At 49.0% G+C, this 19109-nt stretch overlaps 2 protein-coding genes across 4 annotated transcripts; both read left to right on the forward strand.

Annotated features, from left to right (window-relative positions):
- The first annotated feature begins 1266 nt into the window (after positions 1–1266).
- Positions 1267–11458, forward strand: LOC142837591 (sialic acid-binding Ig-like lectin 10). Of its 3 annotated transcripts, none has more exons than XM_075952750.1 (10): positions 1267–2059; positions 2195–2473; positions 3302–3349; positions 3698–3955; positions 4174–4221; positions 4320–4577; positions 4651–4935; positions 5194–5281; positions 5361–5487; positions 9502–11458. In XM_075952750.1, exons 1-10 carry the CDS (start codon positions 1576–1578, stop codon positions 9760–9762), a joined length of 2136 nt encoding a protein of 711 aa, XP_075808865.1. In that variant the 5' UTR covers positions 1267–1575; the 3' UTR covers positions 9763–11458. The 3 variants fall into 3 exon arrangements, with proteins under 3 accessions (XP_075808865.1, XP_075808866.1, XP_075808867.1); XM_075952751.1 differs by having other exon boundaries at positions 5376–5487; XM_075952752.1 differs by lacking the exon at positions 2195–2473.
- A 5913-nt stretch (positions 11459–17371) lies between these two features.
- Positions 17372–18821, forward strand: C18H19orf84 (chromosome 18 C19orf84 homolog). Its single transcript, XM_075952975.1, has 2 exons — positions 17372–17406; positions 17822–18821. The coding sequence occupies exons 1-2, from the start codon at positions 17372–17374 to the stop codon at positions 18345–18347; spliced, it is 561 nt and encodes a 186-aa protein (XP_075809090.1). The 3' UTR covers positions 18348–18821.
- Positions 18822–19109: the final 288 nt, after the last annotated feature.

A 19109-nucleotide genomic window follows, 5' to 3' on the forward strand; every position in this document is an offset into this window, starting at 1 on the left:
ACACACACCACAGAAACACACACACCACACAGAAACACACACACCACACAGAAACACACACCACAGAAACACACACCATAGAAACAACACACCGCAGAAACACACACACCACAGAAACACATACCACAGACACACACACCACAGAAACACACACCACACAGAAATACACACCACAGACACACACCACAGAAACACACACACCACACAGGAACACACATCACAGAAACACACACCACAGAAACAACACACCACAGACACACACACCACAGAAACACACACACACACACCACAGAAACACACACATAAGTAAAAGTAAAAAAAAAAGGAGAACCAGGTAACAGGGCAGCATCTTGGAGAAAATCTTAGTTACTTTTCTCATTGCTGTGACCAGATACCTAAGAGAAGAAACTAAAGGGAGGAAACATTTATTTTGACTCATATGTCAGAAAGAATAGTCCACTGTGGCAAGGAAGGCATGGCAGGAAACTGACCGACTCCTGTCTGTGGTAGGAGCACCAGGCAGTTGGCCACATCTCAAGGATGAAAGGGAGTAGGTCAGAGCTTCAGCCCTTAGGTCCACCCTAAGCACCTCTGTCAGCCTTCACTCCCATTCCAAAGGTTCCACGAACTTTCAAAGCAGCATCACCGTCTGGGAAACACTTCACACTCAGGTGGCTAACGTTCTAACACACACGCACACACGCACATGTACACCATACACACCACACCCTTTAAGTGCCTTGATTCCTAGAACCAGTGTCAGCCCCAGATCCGGAAAAATCTCATCAATACATGAATCGCACGTGGGACCTTCAGATCTCTGACTGAAGAGGAAGGGGAAATGGGGAGCTGTGTTGACATCTGTGGGAGCTTCTGGAGCTCAGTAGCTAGGCAGGAAGAATGGAGGGTGGGCTGAGACCAGTCTATGCTTACCTGACTACCAGACAGGTAAAGAGAAACAAGCGTGCTGAGGAATACTCAGTTACACTTGAACATCAGACAAACCAAAGCCTTTATTTTTAACATGAGTAGGTCCCATCAGGTGTTTGAGATATTTTTATACCAAAAAATAGAATGATTCTCTTTTTTTTGTACTTCAGTCAGCCAGGCATTCTGAATTTTATGTGGTGAGACCAGCTCCTTCCAGAAGCGTTCACTCCTCTGTACCCACCAGGACCCCCTTCAAGAGGCACTCAGCCAAGTTCTAACTTCTGCTTTCTTACTGACCTAACACGTAAGGGGAAAGCCCCAAACTACATCCATCCACAGCCGGGTCTCCAGGCTAGATACAGCCCTGTCCTTCCATCCCAGCCACCAGAAATGTCTGAGAAGAACCAGCTCCAACCATCCAAGCTCCAAATGCCCCACAAATCATGCAATAGGCAAGTGGACACGGGGAGAGTGGATGAGAAAGGGAGAGAGACCAATGGCCGCAGAACTTGCCAACAGCAGTTCGTCTCGCACCAGTCCCCAGAGTTCAGCTTCCGCCTACATTTCCCCTTCGCTCTCACTCCAGCGGTCACAGCTGGGGAAGGAAGCCACCTTGTGCAAGTCTAAGACCCTCCTAAGACCACGATGTCACTGCTGCTGTTTCTGTTGTCCTTGGTGTTGGAAGGTGAGTGGACCCAAGGCAGGAGTGACCCAAGTTGGGGCTGGGACTACAGGTCAAGTCTGCCTTCCTCGGGGTCTCAAGGTCAGAACAGAGACTACCTGCTCCTGGTGAAGAGGACTGTGAAGGTACAGGAGGGTCTGTGTGTGGTCGTGCCCTGCTCTTTCTTATCCCCTGAGAGACGCTGGCATGACACGGCCTCAGCGTATGGCTACTGGTTCAAAGTCACCGGATCTAAATTTCTAGTGGCCACAAATGACAAAGATAAAATAGAAATAATAGAACCAGAAGCCCAGGGGAGATTCCAGCTCTTGGGGGATGTCCAGAAAAAGAACTGTTCCTTGATGATCAAAGACGTGCAACAGAGAGATTCCTCCGTCTACTCCTTCCGGGTGGAGAAAGGAGCTGAGAAATTCAGTTTTCGGGATGGATTCTTTCTGCTGGTGGAAGGTAAGAGTTGTGGGCATAGCAGGGACCCCTTGTCTCTCACTGCGGGAGGAACAGTGGGAGATAAACCGTGAAGCAAAGAAAGCCACTTCTAGGGAGGGGCAGCTGAAGCCACAGGATTGGCATCTTCTCCCTTAGCCCTGACTCACAAGCCAGATGTCTTCATTCCTGAGATCCTGGAGCCTGGGCAGCCAGCCACAGCTGTCTGCTTGTTTCACTGGGCCTTTGAGCAATGCCCAGTTCCTTCTTTCTCCTGGATGGGGGCTGCCATCTCCTCCCAAGAAACCAGACCACACACCTCCCCTTACTCGGTGCTCAGCTTTACTCCAGGACCTCAGCACCATGACACTGAGCTCATATGTCAGGTGGACTTGCCTAGAAAGAGCCTGCAGAGGACAGTCCAACTAAGCGTGGCCTGTGAGTATATGGTGCTTTGGACTGTTCACAGTCCTGGTGGGGGAGGTAGAGAATCCCCCAACTCCATGCTCAGGAGAGTTCACGAAGGTACTGGGGATGTGATTCCGCTGGTACAGTGCTTGCCTAGCATGCACAAGGTGCACAGGGTCCTGTGTCCCATCCCCAGCACCACATAGATGAGAGGTGATGGTACACATCTGTATTCCAGCACTAGAGGACCGGGACTTCCAGGCCATCATCCTTGGCTACATAGCACATATATGTACTAGAATATATGAGATCTCGTCTCAAAGGAGGAAGACGGTTTCTGGGAGATGGCTCAGCTGATAAGTAGTTTGACACACAAGTGTGTGGAATGGATTTTGGACTCTCAGAACCTGCATAAAAACTGGTCAGGCTTGGTGGCCCACTGGTAACCTCATTGCTTTGGGTCAGAGAGAGACAAGCGAGCTCCAAGGCAAGTTGGCTAACTAAATTGGCTACCCAACTGGCCACCTGAGTTCAATGAAAGGCATTGCCTCAGTAAACAATGTGAACAGCGACGCTTCAGAAAGGTGCCTTATGTCAACATGCTTCCTCCTACATGTATGTGCACATATTTGCACCTATATACACATGCATGTTCATATACATACATTCAAAAGAAGTAGAGGAAGGCACCCCATCCTGGGTGTGCCTGTATCCTGCAAGGCAATGGTTGGTTGCTTTGCTTCATTTCTGGTTGGTCACTTGCCTTCCCTGGGATGGTGGTGCTTTTCTTTCCTTGAGGGACTTCTCATGAGGAATAAAACATTCCCCCTCTGAAGATGACTCATAATGTTCTTCCAGATGCCCCCAGAGATCTTGCTATCAGCATTTTCCGTGACAATGTGTCAGGTACGAGGGTCTCCTGGGGTGGTATAAGGTCGGAAATGAAAAGTCTGGAGTGGGGAAGGAGAGAGGGGGCAGGCCAAACTTCCTGCTGCCTCCCCATGCCATGTCCTACTCTCTTACCCTTTCCTTATCCCTATCTTTCTGTACCTCTTTATCTCTGTGTCTATCTCTGTTCATTTCTGTCTTTGTGTCTCTTTCTATGTCTGTATCCTTCTATATTTTGTGTCTATATTTTGTGTCTGTGTTCATCCTTCTATATTTTTGTGTCTCTCTATTTCTGCCTTCATCCTTCTTTATCTCTCTTTCACCGTCTCTATTTCCTCCTCTCTCTGTGTGTCTCTTTGGGCTCAGAGTTGCGTGGAAATACCTCACATCTGGAAGTTCAGCAAGGCCAGTCTCTGCGCCTCCTCTGTGATGCCGACAGCCATCCTCCTGCCACACTGAGTTGGAGCCTGGAGGACCGAATCCTCTCTCGGTCCAGCCCTGTGGGCTCCAGAACCCTGGGCCTGGAGCTGCCCCGAGTGAAAGTTGGGGACTCTGGACGCTACACCTGCCAGGCAGAGAACAGGCGGGGTTCCCAGCAACACACCCTGGAGATCTCTGTGCTATGTGAGTGTGATCCACCACAGGCTCCCAGCTCTGAGGAGGGAAAGGAAGTGGGAGAGGGTTGGGGAACAGAAGGCTTACAGCAGGCAGACCACCAGGCAGCTTGGGTTGGGGACCCAGTGAGTGACTCACCCACCCCCAGCTTCCACTTCTGGGAGCGATGCTATACCCAGAGAGAAGGCCCTGGCCTGCCTGGAGCCAGTTCCCTGTCTTCATTGCAGATCCCCCAGAGGACCTGAGAGTGACTGCTTCCCAAGCAAACAGGACAGGTAGAAAGGATGGACAGAGGAAGCTGGACATCTGGGTGGCAATGGGAGGCATCCCGGTTGATGAGTCTCTTGGTGACTCTGCCTCCTGTCCTCCCCAGTATTGGAAATCCTCAGGAATGGCACCTCCCTTCCGGTCCTGGAGGGCCAAAGCCTGTGTCTAGTCTGTGTCACCAATAGCAACCCCCCAGCCAATCTGAGCTGGACCAGGGTGGCACAGACTCTGATCCCGGCCCAGTCTTCAGAGCCCGGGATGCTAGAGCTGCCTCTGGTCCAGAAGGAACATGAAGGAGAATTCATCTGTGCTGCACAGAACCCACTGGGTGCTCAGCGCATCTCTCTGAGCCTCTCTGTGCACTGTGAGTGGGGAAAGGGACACCCGGGACCTGTGATGAGGGGCCCCCTGCTGACCCCTCTCTTCCTTCTCCACAGCCCCCCCACAGATGCCCAGATCATCCTGCTCCTGGGAAGCTGAGGGTCTCCACTGCAGCTGCTCCTCCAGAGCCTGGCCCGCCCCCTCGCTGCGCTGGCGACTGGGGGAGGGGCTGCTGGAGGGGAATGGCAGCAATGGCTCCTTCCAGGTCACCTCCAGCTCCACAGGGCCATGGGCCAACAGTTCCTTGAGCCTCTATGGGGTGCTCTGGCCCAGCCTCTCACTCAGCTGTGAGGCCTGGAACACCCATGGGGCCCGGAGTGCCTCTGTTCTGCTACTGCCTGGTAAGGGCCCTTTGGGACTGATCTAAGGAGGGCCTGAGTGGGCTCCGTGGTTGGAGCAAAGTCCAAGAGAATATGGACCCACGAGCTAAGTGTGGGTGGAGAGGAACGGAAGTTAAGGCCTGACACCCAGCCCAGGATGCAGTCATGTTTTCTAGACGGGAATAGGAAAGAATCTTGGCCATGGTGTGCAGCAGGAACTGGAGTCCAAAATGCCCACCACTGTGTAATGACATACATGGCTCATTCTTTCTTCGGCAGGTAAGGAGAGTCCTACGGCCTTCTCCAAGGGCGCACTCTTGGGCTTTGGCGTTGCAGCTCTCCTTGCCCTCGGCTTCATTATGATCATGTGAGTTGGAAGGGGCTGTTGCGGGTGGAAACTGGGATCTGGGCTTCCAGGGAGAGGGCTGATGGAACAGTATATGTAGAGGCCATTTCCTCAGCGTGAAGACCCGACAGAAGAAAGGAACACAAGAGGAAACCTCAAGACCCAAGATCTCCCGGGGCAGCACAATCCTGGATTACATCAACGTGGTCCCCAAGCCCAGGTCCCTGGTGAGTCCCAGTCCTGCTTCCTCCATCAGCATTCCCTGCTACTTCTGCACACAGCCCTTCCCTTCCCTTCCTACACCTTTGCCTCAGAGACGTGAAGCATCCAAGATTAGAGCCAAACCCTATTTCCCTCTGCGTCTTCACATCTTCCTCTGCTTCCAAGTCTGAGGAACAGAACATGGGCTCTCTCCATAGGTGGCTTACATTTCTTCCATTATTGTTGCCACCAAGGGCTAACTAACTATGTTTAACCACTGATTTGTAGTTACTGTGCTGGGGATAGAACCCAGAGACATGAGCATGCCTTCACAAGGGGATTCTAGGCGGGTATTCTACTGCTGAGCAACATTTCCTGCACCTCTTTGGTGGATACCAGACAAGTGCTGTACCACTGAATGGCATCCTCAGCCCTACCCAACAATTAGTAATGTCCTTGTGATATGGTACATCCTATTGATTAAATACAGGACTCAAAGTAGGCTGCCTAGGCTCCTATTCCCCCTGCGCCCTCTATTTTTTTTTTAATCATCATCTTAGGCAGTCACTGTATTTCTCTGTGCCTCAACTGTAATATTGGGATAATAGTGGTGCCTACCTCCTGGGAATATGTGTGTGTATACATGTCTATATATACATCCATATGTATACACACACATACATATATATATATTGCATCTGTAAAATATTCAGAGGAGTTTGTGACCCTTATTGGGTTTTCAGTAAACACTAGGTACAACTATGAGGTCACAGCTACCTGGTGATGCTTAAATGAACATCCATGTCTCCAGCTTCTTCCCTGCATTCCAGACCCTGATCCAACCTGCCGGACAGCATCTACACTCAGACATCAGTGGGAATTTCTTATCTAATCCCGGGCAAAATCAACTTCTGGGTGGTTTTCCCTCTATGCCCTCCCTTCGCTTCTTTCTCTCAGCAAATGTCGGCAGCTTTTCTCAAGCAAGCTAAAGCCTTTGCATAATCTTTCACTCCTGCACCCCACAACTTCTCTATCACCAAATCCTCTTCAGAATCCACCCAAATCGCTTCATCCCAGTCTTCGCTCTACACCACAGCTTTCTTCATGACCTCCTCTGATTCCGTCCTTGTCCTTTCTGCACGTGGCAACCTGTAGAAACCACACTGGCATACCTTTCCTCTGGAATGCTAACTCAGACAGAAAAAAGAACAAACTCTTGATGCATAAGACAAATCACACAAATGGAAGTCTCTGAATGTTACACATCACACGATTCCATTTATATCTCACTGGCAAGGTTACAAAGTCACAGAGCTAAAAGGCTGGAAACGTAGCTCAGGTGGCAGAGTACTCTCCTAGCATGCACAAATCCCCAGCCCAGCATGAAAGTGCACACAGTAGTGCCTGACAAACACTAGTGGAGGCAGGGGGGTCGGAAGTACAAAGTCATCTTTGGCTATACATAAAATTCAGAGTCAACCTGAACTACATGACACAGATCATAGGTGAATAAATGCTTGTGGTTAGGGAAAAAGCATCCCCTAACTCTGCAGGACAGGAAGGGGGTGGCTCCATGATGATCCAGGGTGCTGAATCTTGGCTGTGGTGGTCACGTGTGTCTACCTGCCCTAGTATGATGGAAGCAGTCTGGACCTGGACTTATTCACATAGGGAGCAGCCTTGAGGCCAGGCAGATTCCTGCACCCCTGAGCATACTCAGATAAAGAACACATTTCTGAGTAAGTTCAGTTCAGGAACACACTTCTGAGAATGAACGCCCAGTTCAGGAGCACACCCTGAGCGTGCCCAGCTAAGGCAACAGTCCTGAGCACTAAGGAGCACACCCCTGCTCAGTTTAAGGTCAAAATTCAAGAAGAAAACCTGGCAGAAATGTGTCTGGGCATGCTCGGACTTGCCTATAAAAATTGATAGGAGCACTTTGAAGCGGGGGTTAATATAGGAGTCTCCCCTAGAAGGCAGGTAACGACCGTCACACACTGTATAGAAATCGGCATCCTGCTGTGAATATTGCTGCCCTGGAACGCTGGGGTAAGGACACAGGGTTCTCTGTGCGACTTCTGTGACTGCATACTTTTCAGAAAGGCTCTCACGTAGCTCAAGCTGGCCTCAAATTTCCTCCAGAGTCAAGGACTTTCCTGAACAGCCAAGGACAACCTTGAACTTCTGATCCTCCTGCCTCCACTCTCAGAGTGCTGTCATAGCCAGCATGTGCCACCACGCTTGATCTACGTGGCACCAGGGGTGGATTCCAGGGCTCTGCGCACACTAGGCAAACACTCTCCCCTGAGCTACATCATTGGCTCCACTTAGGACACTTTTGTAACTCTTTGATCATTCCAAAATGGAAAGCTGAAAAAAGTCACAAATCAAAACACCTCAATTCCTATTAAACCCACCATTGATCACTTCTTTGGATTTCCAAAGTCATCTCCAGGGACTTTGAGGTAGAGAGCTTTGCCTTGTCTTACAAGACTGATTATGTAGCCATAGAGGCCATATTGCTTTTTTAATTTTTCAAATTTTAATCTTTATTTAGTATTCTCTAACAGCATTATTATCGGGGAATGTGCATGCATGCTGCAGTGCACATGTGTAGGTCAGAGGCCAACTTCCGGGAGTGGGCTCTGTCTTTAAATTCCAGGTTCCAGGGATGGAACTCGAGTCTTCTAGCTTGCACTCCAAGCACGTTTCCTCACCATGTCAGCCTTTCATCTCCCACCTTGTTCTTCCTTAAGCACAGCCCCCAGACCCCGTTCAAATACTTGAATTTGTTGTTGCCTTCCTTCAGAGAGTTTTTCACAGAAACTGCATGGTTCCTGGCTTCATTTAATATTCTTTACTTGATAATCACCCCATCAAAGATGTCCAGAATGACCTGTTCACTTATTCTTGGCATTTGTATATATCAATTGTGTCTATTTATAAGTGCAATGTGCCACTATACTCAGACAGCACAGTGATCAAATTGGGGCAATTAACATATGGTCTCTACCTCAGAATTATTTCTCTGTGGTAAAACTATTTTATCTATAGCAATGACTCTTCTTTTAATTTAATTTGCTTAAGGTTTTTTTTTTTTTTTTTTTGAGACAAGGTCTCCCTGTGTAGTTCTCACTGACCTGGAACTCACTATGTAGATCAGGCTGGCCTAGAGCTCTTAGAGATCTGAATGCCTCTGCCACCTGAGTGCTGGGATTAAAGGCGTGTGCTACCACACTCAGCTTTATGCTTTATTTTTACTCCTAATAGTGGTGTGGGGGGGGTGTGGTATGTGTGTGTGGTATACGTGTGATGTATGTGGTGTATGTGTGGTGTGTGTGGTGTGTGTGATATGTGTGTGTAGTGTGTGTGTAGTGTGTGTGTAGTGTGTGGTATGTGTGTGGTGTGTGGTGTGTGTGGTGTGTGTTATGATGTGTGTGTTGTGTGTGTGGTGTGTATGTGGTGTGTGTGTGCTGTGGTATGTGTGTGTAGTGTGTGGTATGTGTGTGTAGTGTGTGGTATGTGTGTGTAGTGTGTGGTATGTGTGTGTAGTGTGTGGTATGTGTGTGGTGTGTGTGGTGTGTGTGTGGTGTGTGTGTGGTGTGTGTGGTGTGTGTAGTGTGTGGTATGTGTGTGGTGTGTGTGGTGTGTGGTGTGTGTTATGATGTGTGTGGTGTGTGTGTGGTGTGTATGTGGTGTGTGTGTGCTGTGGTATGTGTATGTATGTGTGGGAAGTTCTTGTAGGGGCTAGAAGAGGGCTCAGAGTCCCTGAAGTTCCAGGTGCCTAGGATCGGCCAGGAGATGGTGCTGATGAGCAGACTTGGGTCTTCTGGAAGTTCAGCAGGTGCTCTGAACTGCCGACCTGTCTCTCCGGCCCCACCTCCGGCTTTCTCTTCTTCAGAGCACTCAGAGATTGCCATTTCCACATTTCTGTGTGTGCTTGTTCCTTGCTAGAGCCCCAGTTCTCAAGTCAGTGCCTGGCGCGTACCAGGTGCATAACTGCGAGCTGAGTGAGTGAAAGGTGTTTGCTGTTCCCTCAGGCTCAGAATCGGAAGGCCAAACCCGACACCGCTCCCAGGATCCCGCCCCAGGACACTCACTCCCCTGAGTCAAAGAAAAGACAGAAGGAGCCACCGTTCACTTCTCCTGGCTGCCCGGACCCCAAGTCATCCTCTGAGGCCCCGGTCTCTGAGAATAACCCGGAAGAACTCCATTATGCTGCTCTCAACTTCCCCCGCCTTAGACTGTGGGAGACCCAGAATCCCCAAGACACCGATTATGCCGAAGTCAGGTTCCACTGAGATTGTCCTGGACTTGAGAACTGAGATCTCCTACCCCCAAAGGAATGCAGTTTCTCTTCTCAAAAAAAAATCCTCAGGAGGTACAGTGCTTGCCACCAAGCCCGGATCCACATGGTGGAAGGAACCTTCCACAAGCTGTCCTCTGAGGGCCCATGTGCCTCCCAGTGAGTCTGAAGGTCAGAGGACAGTTCGGAGGAGTCAGCTCTGGTGAATCCTGAGGTTGAACCTAGGCCTCTGGGCCTGGTAGCAGGTATCCTAACCTGCTAAGCCCAGAACAGAGATTTAAGAGAAGAGGCCTAGATAAGTCATTAGCAAAATAAAGCTTTCTTGTGCTTGTGTGTCTTGAATGTTGTGGGCGCTAATGGGCTGGCTGGAGAGGGACTCTGGCCACCCTTCAGATTCAGGCTAGGTCTCCTGACTCCCATTGTGGTGTTTGCCCCCACTTACACTCATTAACACAACACTGCTGGTCCCTGAGAGTTCTGGGAAACAACGCCTCTCTCTCCCTTAAGTCCTTAGTCATTGTTGCGGAAGTCACACGGAAGTCACAAGTCACGACCTTAACACAGGTATTTTGAAATAACTGACCTCTACCCAAGTTGTTGCCTTAGCAACAAGGGGCCTATAAGATCCAAGGCCAAAGGAGCATTCAAGGGTGGCTTCAGAGTCGCACGGACTGTAATTGGATGGCCCATCCTTTATGTTGTTTGTGGACACTTACCCTGCTTTCTCTGGAGGGCTCTCTGGTGTCCACCCCCCAACCTGCCACACTCACCCACTCCAGGCTCTATCTGGGTCCCCTTCCACTCCCATTTTATATGAATGTTTGTATGCGTGTGGGTGCATGTGTGTGAATACATTTGTATATGTGCGTGTTCACATGGAATGTGATGTCAGGGATAATATCCATCACTTCTTTGCCTTATTCAGTGAGTCAGGGTGGAGTGGTTGGAGTGAGAATGTTTCCCATTGGTTCATATGTTTGAATACTTGGTTCCAAGTTAGTGAAACTTCTTGGGAAACATTAGGCAGTGTGGTCTAACAATCCTATACAAAACATATTTACAGAAATGGGGTGACCTGCCTCCATCCTGTCAGCACTGAGTCAGAACAGCTGGTATCCCCAGACAAGAAATCTGAGAAGTATCAACACCCAAAGAATTTTAGAGGAAAATATTTGAGGGGAAAAAATGGGGTTTCCAGAAATGATTGCATCTGTCCCATGCATGATTGGACAAAATGACACTAAAGTCACCAAGACAATCATCAATATTACGAGAGAGGAGAGCGTGCAGTAGCGTGGTCCCAGCCACATTCTACTGCTCTGAAGTCCTCTGGTCCTTGCCATTTGAGATTGTCTCTGTGGGCTTTTGCCTCATCTGGAGACCTGCTGGACAAAGCACTCATGCACTAGTCTGAAACTAGGCAGCAGGACTCCCAGAGGTAGACCAGTTGACTCTGAAAGCGCTTGTTATTTATTCCATCCTCCTTAGCCGTGTTCTACAAAGTCTAAGGGCCACAGTGACTGCTAATGGGACCAGTGATGCTTGACCTAAATGGCCACAACTATGGCCTTTCTTGGTTGAAGTTGCTGTTTTTGGCTCTCTACAGGATGAGTATCCAAAATCGGGCTCTCCTTGGAGCAAAAGTAGAAGGACATGGTTGACCACAGGGAAATTTTTTTAAGTTTTCTGTCTTGGAGGGCATTAATAAAACTTTATTCACTTATTTTATGGATATCAGCATTTTGTCTGCATATCCTATGTGTGCTCTGTGCCTGCCTGGTGCTGGGGTAATCAGAAGAGAACACTAGATCCCTGAAACTAGAGTTACCGGTGAGCTGCCGAGTGGATGCTGGGAACTAAAGCTACTGTCCTCTGTAAGGAGCAGCCAGTGCTCTTAACCACTGAATCATCTCTCCAGCCCCTTAATAAGGATATTTAGGCTTAAGCACTAGGGTTAAGAGACCCAGAAGGAAAGATAAAATACTTAAAGTATAGGTGTGGGTTCTCTAAGAGGGAGTTGTCAATTCTTTTGTCTCTTGACAAGAGAATAAGGTCCTCTCACTAGGCATGGTGGCACACATCTTCAATCCAGGACTTGGGAGGCAGAGGCTGGTGGATCTCTGTGAGTTTGAGGCCAGTATGGAATACCTAGTGAGTTCCAGGGTCCCTGCCTCAAAACAACAATAACAAAAGACTAGAACTCCACAACTTGTCCCCTCCTACAACTGTATGTAGCTTCTTCGTGTGTGAGAGGACAGAGCTTTGTTGGTGAGTGCTTGCCAAGCAAGCATGAAGCCCTTGGTCCAATCACTAGTATCTCACAAACTGGCATGATGGTACACTCTTATAAGGAGGACCAGGAGTTTAAGGTCATCCTCGTCACACAGCCAGCTTGAGGCCTGCATAGGCTACCCCCAGCCTAGGCTACCCGAGACTCTGTTACATGTAGTGCAGGGCACAGTGGCTTATGTCTTTAATCCAAGCACTTGGGAGGCTATCTCTGTGAGTTTGAGCCCAGACTGTTTTACATAGCGAGGTCCAGGCCCACCAGGATCACCACAGTGAGAACCTGTCTCAAGACAAAACAAAAAATTTTCAATCCACAAAATAAATGAATGAATAAATACATCACAGCCTAGCCTTACATCCTGGCTTCAGATTCAGTCCAAACCCCATTGCCTTTCTTCCCACCTAACACAGGTTCACTCTGGTACCTTGCCAGGTGTTGAACCTTCTGGCACTTTGCAGAACAATGAGAAATAACTTTTTATCATTTATAAGCTGCACAGCTTGTGACACTCTCTTATGGCTGCAAAATCAATTTCTGAAGCGGGAGAAGGTGACGGTGGTGGTCCCATTCCTGTCCCACTCAGAAGAGAATGGAAGAGAAAAATGAGTTCTTGGGGAACAGCATTCAAATGGCCCCAGTGAAGGCTCCCACACTGCAGCAATGGCCTCTGCCTCTAGAGGGAAGCACAGCCTACGTAGCTGTGCCTCAACCCGCCAGCAAGCAACATTCTTCCAAACCCCTGCCATCACTCACCAGAACCTAGCTTACCACTCCACTCCCCCAACATGCCCTGACACAAAATCTTAGTGGCAACTTTGACTTATCTTTATCATTTCCTATATCAAGTGTTCTGGAACATTCTCCATCCTGAATGCCAGAGGGAGATAGCTGCTTCCTTTACCATCCCAGCTACTGCTGATCATAAGTGTGTGTGTGTGTGTGTGTGTGTGTGTGTGTGTGTGTGCGCGCGCGCGCGCACACGTGTGCATGTGTGTGCGTGTGTGCATGTGTGTGCGTGTGTGTGCATGTGAATGTATGCTTCAAAACACAGATACCATGCTCGAGAGATAGCTCTCTTGGTACCCTGAGTTTGATCTCCAGAACTCAGGTTAAGGGACAAACAAAAGTCCTTCAAGATGATTAGTGAATAAAGATGCATCCTGCCAAGCCCAGTGACCTAAGTTCAATCCCCAGGACCCACACAGTGGGAGAAACAAGTCCCACAAGCTGGCCTCTGATGTTCACTCTCTATTACAAATGCACATGCGCATTCCCTCTCTCTCTCTCGCACATGCACACATGCACACACCCATACACATATGAACAAATAAATAAATGACATTTAGAAGAGTTTTCAAGCCGGGCATGATGCAGTCACAGTGCCGGGGAGACTGGCACCCGGTGGATCCCTGAGGGCTGACGGCAGCATGCCCATGGGTCAGTAAAAAACCTGTCTCAAAAAAAGTGTATGGAGCCGGGCGGTGGTGGCGCATGCCTTTAATCCCAGCACTCGGGAGGCAGAGGCAGGTGGATCTCTGTGAGTTCGAGACCAGCCTGGTCTACAAGAGCTAGTTCCAGGACAGGCTCCAAAGCCATAGAGAAACTCTGTCTCGAAAAAAAAAATACAAAAAAAAAAGTGTATGGTGCTTGAAGAACGCGCCCAAGGCTGTTCTTTTACCTCCACACATAAGAGTATGATGTCATCCAAGCACAAAGATAAGAAATGAAGACAGCCATGCCCAGAACAAGCAGCAAGCCACATGCTGAGGCCTCCCTCCACTGCTGCTTCATAACAAGGTGAGAACGTAAAGCAGGAAGGATGTAACTTGGTTGAGGGCCCACAGCTCTGCAGAGCAGTGAGAGGTGAGACTTCACTTCAGCTTGCAGGCTGGAGGTCACACCCATGACCAACAAGTCCCCCGGGGTTCCTTCTCAGCCGATTTCTAAACCACTGTGACCCTCGCAGTGACTTTTAGATGAGTTTTCTCAACCAGTCTCCTGAGCAATTGCATTGTTTCTTCTTGCGGGGACCAAAAAGTCACTGGAGTTTGTAGCAAAACCCAGAACTTATTCACACAGATTAGGTACTGGGTGCAACATACTTCCTGGGTACAAGGAGGTACTATCTACCCAAAGCCAGAGCCAGAGCCAAGGGAAGGAAGCTGTCCTTAAAAGGCCAGGTATACAGCCACCAAGTAGAGCTAAGCCCGAAGGGTACCTATAAAAGAATAAGGTAAGAGAAATCCCATCACTCCGGAAATGGGCAAACAAAAGGGCTCAGAAAGCCTCTGTAGCTTGCTCAAGGCCATACACTAGTTAAGGAGTAGAACAAGAAACAAAAGAGGGGCTGGAGATTGAGTGACTGTCTAACTTGGTCAGGTCCTGTATTCAGCCCCTAACACTGGGAAGACAAACAAACAAACAAAAAGCTTTTGTCATCTTTGTTGGGGGGGGGAGGTACCTACTCCAGCCTCCCAACAGGCTGTCCTGCTTCTCAAACACCCCTCAACTCAGCTTCCGAGTTCACTATACATCAAAACCCACTCTTCAACCACAGACAAGTTCTCTTCTCAAAGTATAAGTCAAATCATGTCACACACGAGCTTAAAATCACGCAAAGTGTTTATTTATTACTAGGATATTATTAGGATTATTATTACCTCTGAAGCCCATGCAGACCTGGAACTTGCCTGGGTTTATCCCAGCACTCCTGTCTCTGCCTGCCTCACCAGGGCTAGGATTACAGGTGTATCCCAGCAAACCAGGGCTAGGATTACAGGTGTATCCCAGCAACCCAAGCCCTCCCATTCTTACAAGGAAGTAAGGCTGAGGGATACAGCTCAGTAGTAGAGGGCTTGCCTTGGCATGCCGGAGGCCCTGGATTTCATCCCATAGTGCTTTAAAAATAAAGGGAGGAAAGGACGGAGGGAGGAAGGAGGTAGGGGAGGAGAGAAGGAGGGAGGAAAGAAGAAAGAACAATTTGCTGTAATGTCTGTGGTGGGAAGCAGGAAGCAGAGGGCCAAGAGTTCAAGGTCTTTCTGAGGACAGATGAAGTTACAGGAGACTCTGAAAAGAGACAGTTGAGGGAAGGGAGAGGAAAGGAGAGGGCTTGGGGTGACAGCGGAAGAAACATGGGAGGTTTGTCTGGAACTAGAGAAATGACTCCACAATTAAGAGCACTTGCTGTTCTTGCAGAGGACCAGGGTTCAGATCCCAGCACCCAATGGTGTCCCATAACCGTCTGTAACTCCAGTTCCAGAGGGATCTGAGGCCATCTTCTGACTGTCTCAGCTGTGTAGTGCATGCATGCGATGCAGACATATATATAGGCACAACACCCACGCTCATAAAAGAATTGTTTTACAAACATGTCTTATGTTTTGTTTCTAGCATTACAAAAAAAAATCTGAAAAGAAAGGAAATCAAAGGTTCAAAATCTTAGGCTGGGGATGTAGCTAGTGGGTCCACCATGGCTCTGAGCACACAAAGCCCTGGGTTCCACCTCAGCAATACATAAAAGACACGTGGGGCATGAGTCTATAATTCCAACACTTGGGAGGTGGAGGCAGGAGGAGCAGAAATCAGAGATCATCTTCAGCTACGTAGTGAGAGTGGGACCACTGTTCACCACACGAAGCCTCGCAAAAAATTTAAATGATTTAATTAAATCCAAAAAAGAAAAGAAAAATCCAGCTCTTTCCTTCATCAACCCTGTTCTTGCTGTGACCAGTCAACCTCCAGGTCTTCTGGAACATTCCTATGATACCCTTCCCTAAGCAACTATTCCAAACACCCTCAGTGCCCTGATTTAATATCTTCAGAGACTCTGGTTGGTAGAGTTTTGTTTTGACTTGAAGCAGAGTCTTGTGTAGTGAGAGTTGTCATGGAATCCCTTGTGTACTTGAGGATGATCTGGAGCTCCTACACCTCCTGCCTCCACCACCACCAACAACTTTCAATAAATATTCCTTAAATCAACGAACAGAAGGGCAATGGCCTCTTAACAAACTGCAGTGACGAAGAGCAGATAATCAATGTCTCAGCTAGGTGACTGAGAGATGACCCAATAGTGGTTAAAATGCTGGCTGCCTTCCAGTGGGCCTGAGTTCCGTTTCCCCAGCTGACCAGCTTCGGGAAACCCGACCCCTCGGTGGCTTCCCCACGTGCTCCTTCCATACATGCATGTGCACACACGCCCACACATGGTTAAAAATAAGAATCAGTCTCTAACGACAGCGTGATAGCTAGCGTCATCTTGATGGCTCGTTTTTATATTTAAAGTTTAAAAACCTCCGTGCTCAAGAGGACTGTAAAGCACAACCGAACTCCAAATGTTAAGGGCTGTTAAGGATTGTTGTAAAATCGCCTAGTCTTGTACAATTTCAACAAAACAGTTGTTAATGTGTGAAACTAGATCACAAGGTTAACTGCTGCTTCTGCTTCTGTAAACAAAAGCTCGCTTTGCTCCAGACAGCCTTCTGCTTAACAGAATGTAACTTTATGTTCTTTGACTTTATAAACCCCTGACTGATGTGGCTGGAATCCCTAACACCAATGTCTGAATAAAAGCCTCTATCTAGCCTCTTCATTGTTTAAACTGTACTAATGTCCAGACCAGTGAATCTCTGAAGGACCCTTAGACCCACATAGCAGCGAGGACGGTGTTTACGGCTTTGCACCTGCACCATCAAGAGATGTCACAAGAGTCTTGCCAGAATCAATTTTATTAGCTTCACTTTAAAATGTGGAAACTGAAGCAAAGAGACGAGGCAAACTTCAGGTCACAGAGCAAGTTAGAGTTAACATGTAATAGATCTGCCACCACCACCCCGCCCCCAGGATGCCTAGATTTACCATGACCCAGAGTCCTCAATCTAAAACTCACAACAAAGAACAGCCTGAGGCGACTGCAGAAATAAAGAGGAGATACTTGCTTCTAGGCCTAGATCCCTGGGTCTGTGGGAGGAGATGGGGTCTCAACCCCTGGTTCTAAGTGAGGATGCTGACGATCTGAGGGAAGAGGGCTGGAGCCTGGACCGCTGTGTCTGAGGGAGGCCGCCTGTGGTCTAGAACCATAGCTATGTTCAAACCACGAGAGTTGGGGTTGGAGAGCCGGGTACTGGCCTGGTCCCCTGGATCTAAAGGATTTACAGCTGGCTTCTGTCTAGGGGGGAGGATATTCTGGGCTGCCAATGGCAGCTCCTTGCATCCTGCTAGCCCCGCCCCAGAGCCTTGACTGGTTTCTTCTTTTGCCCCTCCCTTTCCTGTTAAGCCCCAGAAAGATCTAGAAAAGACTTCAGACGCGGTTGAGAAGATGGAAGAGGTAAAAGATGAGGCTTCGTGCAGTGGGTGAGTAAGATAAAACCTTTCGGGGAAGAGCCTCAGGAAGAAGGGGGAGCAGAGTATATTAGAGCCAGGAGTGCCTTGAACTGAAAATACCATCTAAAAACCAAATAGACAGACTAGGAACTCTCTGGAGACTTTGGTGGCTGACTGCTGAGAAAGATATTTTCAATATGGAGGGGAAAGGAACAGAAGTTCGGCTACTAACCTGGCCACATGAGACCTTGTCTTAAATAGGTAAAATAAAAAGTTAAGCCTTAGACACTTAGCAGCTGGGAATTGGAACTGGGGTGCTGGGTGCTGGAATTTAAAAGGAAAGGGAATACGCGGGTGGAGGAACTCACAGGAGCAGGGTCCCCGGCAGCGGTGCAGCAGCACCAGACAGCTGATGATGGACTGACCGGCCTTATTATCTCCCTAGGGACAACCTTTCTCAGCCGTTAGCGGGAACTGAGACACAGCCTGCGTCAGCTACCCCAGCCCTACCACCCTCGCTTCTTAGCATGCTAGACCCAGCTCACCTGGGACTCCCTGAGCAACTGGCCTCTGTGACTGTCCCCATCCGCCTGGACACTCTGTCTTACCTCCTACACACTGCCCTGCTGGGGACCTACAAGTTCCAACAGTCCCTACCCCCTTGCTCCTGCTCTGCGCAGCCATACCACAACTCACCAGACACAGACAGGAGGCCTCCCAGGAAATGGGACCAGGCCTCTGAGGGCTGGAAGGTTCAGCGCAGGCCTTACAGGGGCAGGGGCCGGGGCCAGTCCCGATGGTATCCTGGGAGAGCCCAAGAGTTTGAGAGGAGCATGGCTGGAGGCCCTGGGGCTGGCCCCAAGACCCAACCAGTGACACCACTATCCCAGGATAGGCAGAAGGAAGCTGGAGCCCTGGAACCATCCCCACCTCCAGCGCCTTTGTCCGAAGACTGGGAGACAGACTACTAGGACCCCAAAGAGCATCTGGTACTTGGCCACCCAAGGGTTCCTTCCAAGAGCTCACAGAGTTTTTAATCCTTCAGAGGTACTCCTAAGAAATATCATCTCTACAGCCTTCCCAGCCCCCATACTACAGCCTCTGAAGGTCTTCTACAGAGCACCTTGTAAAGCCTAAACCCGACTTACATTCCAGATAAGAAAACTCCCCTGCCCAGATTCACAGTATCCCAAGCCCAGCTATTATCCCGGCTTATTCTCAATGCCCCCAAGGCTGCTCCAACCCCATTTCCAGACCAAATCATTACCCCAGTCCCTTTCTTTCTCCATTCCAAAGTCAACCCCATCCTCCACACTCTTTTTTCGGTCTTCAGTTCTAATCCACATTCATTCCTAATTTGTTTATTTGCTGGTTTTTTTTTTTCAGTACTAGTCTCCTGAATGCCAGCCAAACACGGAACTAAACTGCAACTATCCTTTATTTTTATCTTGAGATAGGGTCTCGCCAAGTGTCCAAGCTGGCCTTGAACTTGCGACCCTCCTGTCTCAGGCTTCCAAGTATCTGGGATGAAAGTTCTCGGCCATAAGGTCTCCCATCATTCCCAACTCGTTTTGCTTTGTTTTAAAACCTGTCTCACCAATCCTCCGCTCTCAGTCGGCTGAGTGCTGAGATTGCTGTGGACCAGGAGACTGACCTCATTCTCTTCCTGGTCTCACACCTCACACTCACCTTCATGTCACACCAAGCACCAGCCCCAGCCCCAGTCCCGACAT

This window comes from Microtus pennsylvanicus, chromosome 18 (genome assembly GCF_037038515.1).
Source record: "Microtus pennsylvanicus isolate mMicPen1 chromosome 18, mMicPen1.hap1, whole genome shotgun sequence".
NCBI classification, from domain to species: domain Eukaryota; kingdom Metazoa; phylum Chordata; class Mammalia; order Rodentia; family Cricetidae; genus Microtus; species Microtus pennsylvanicus.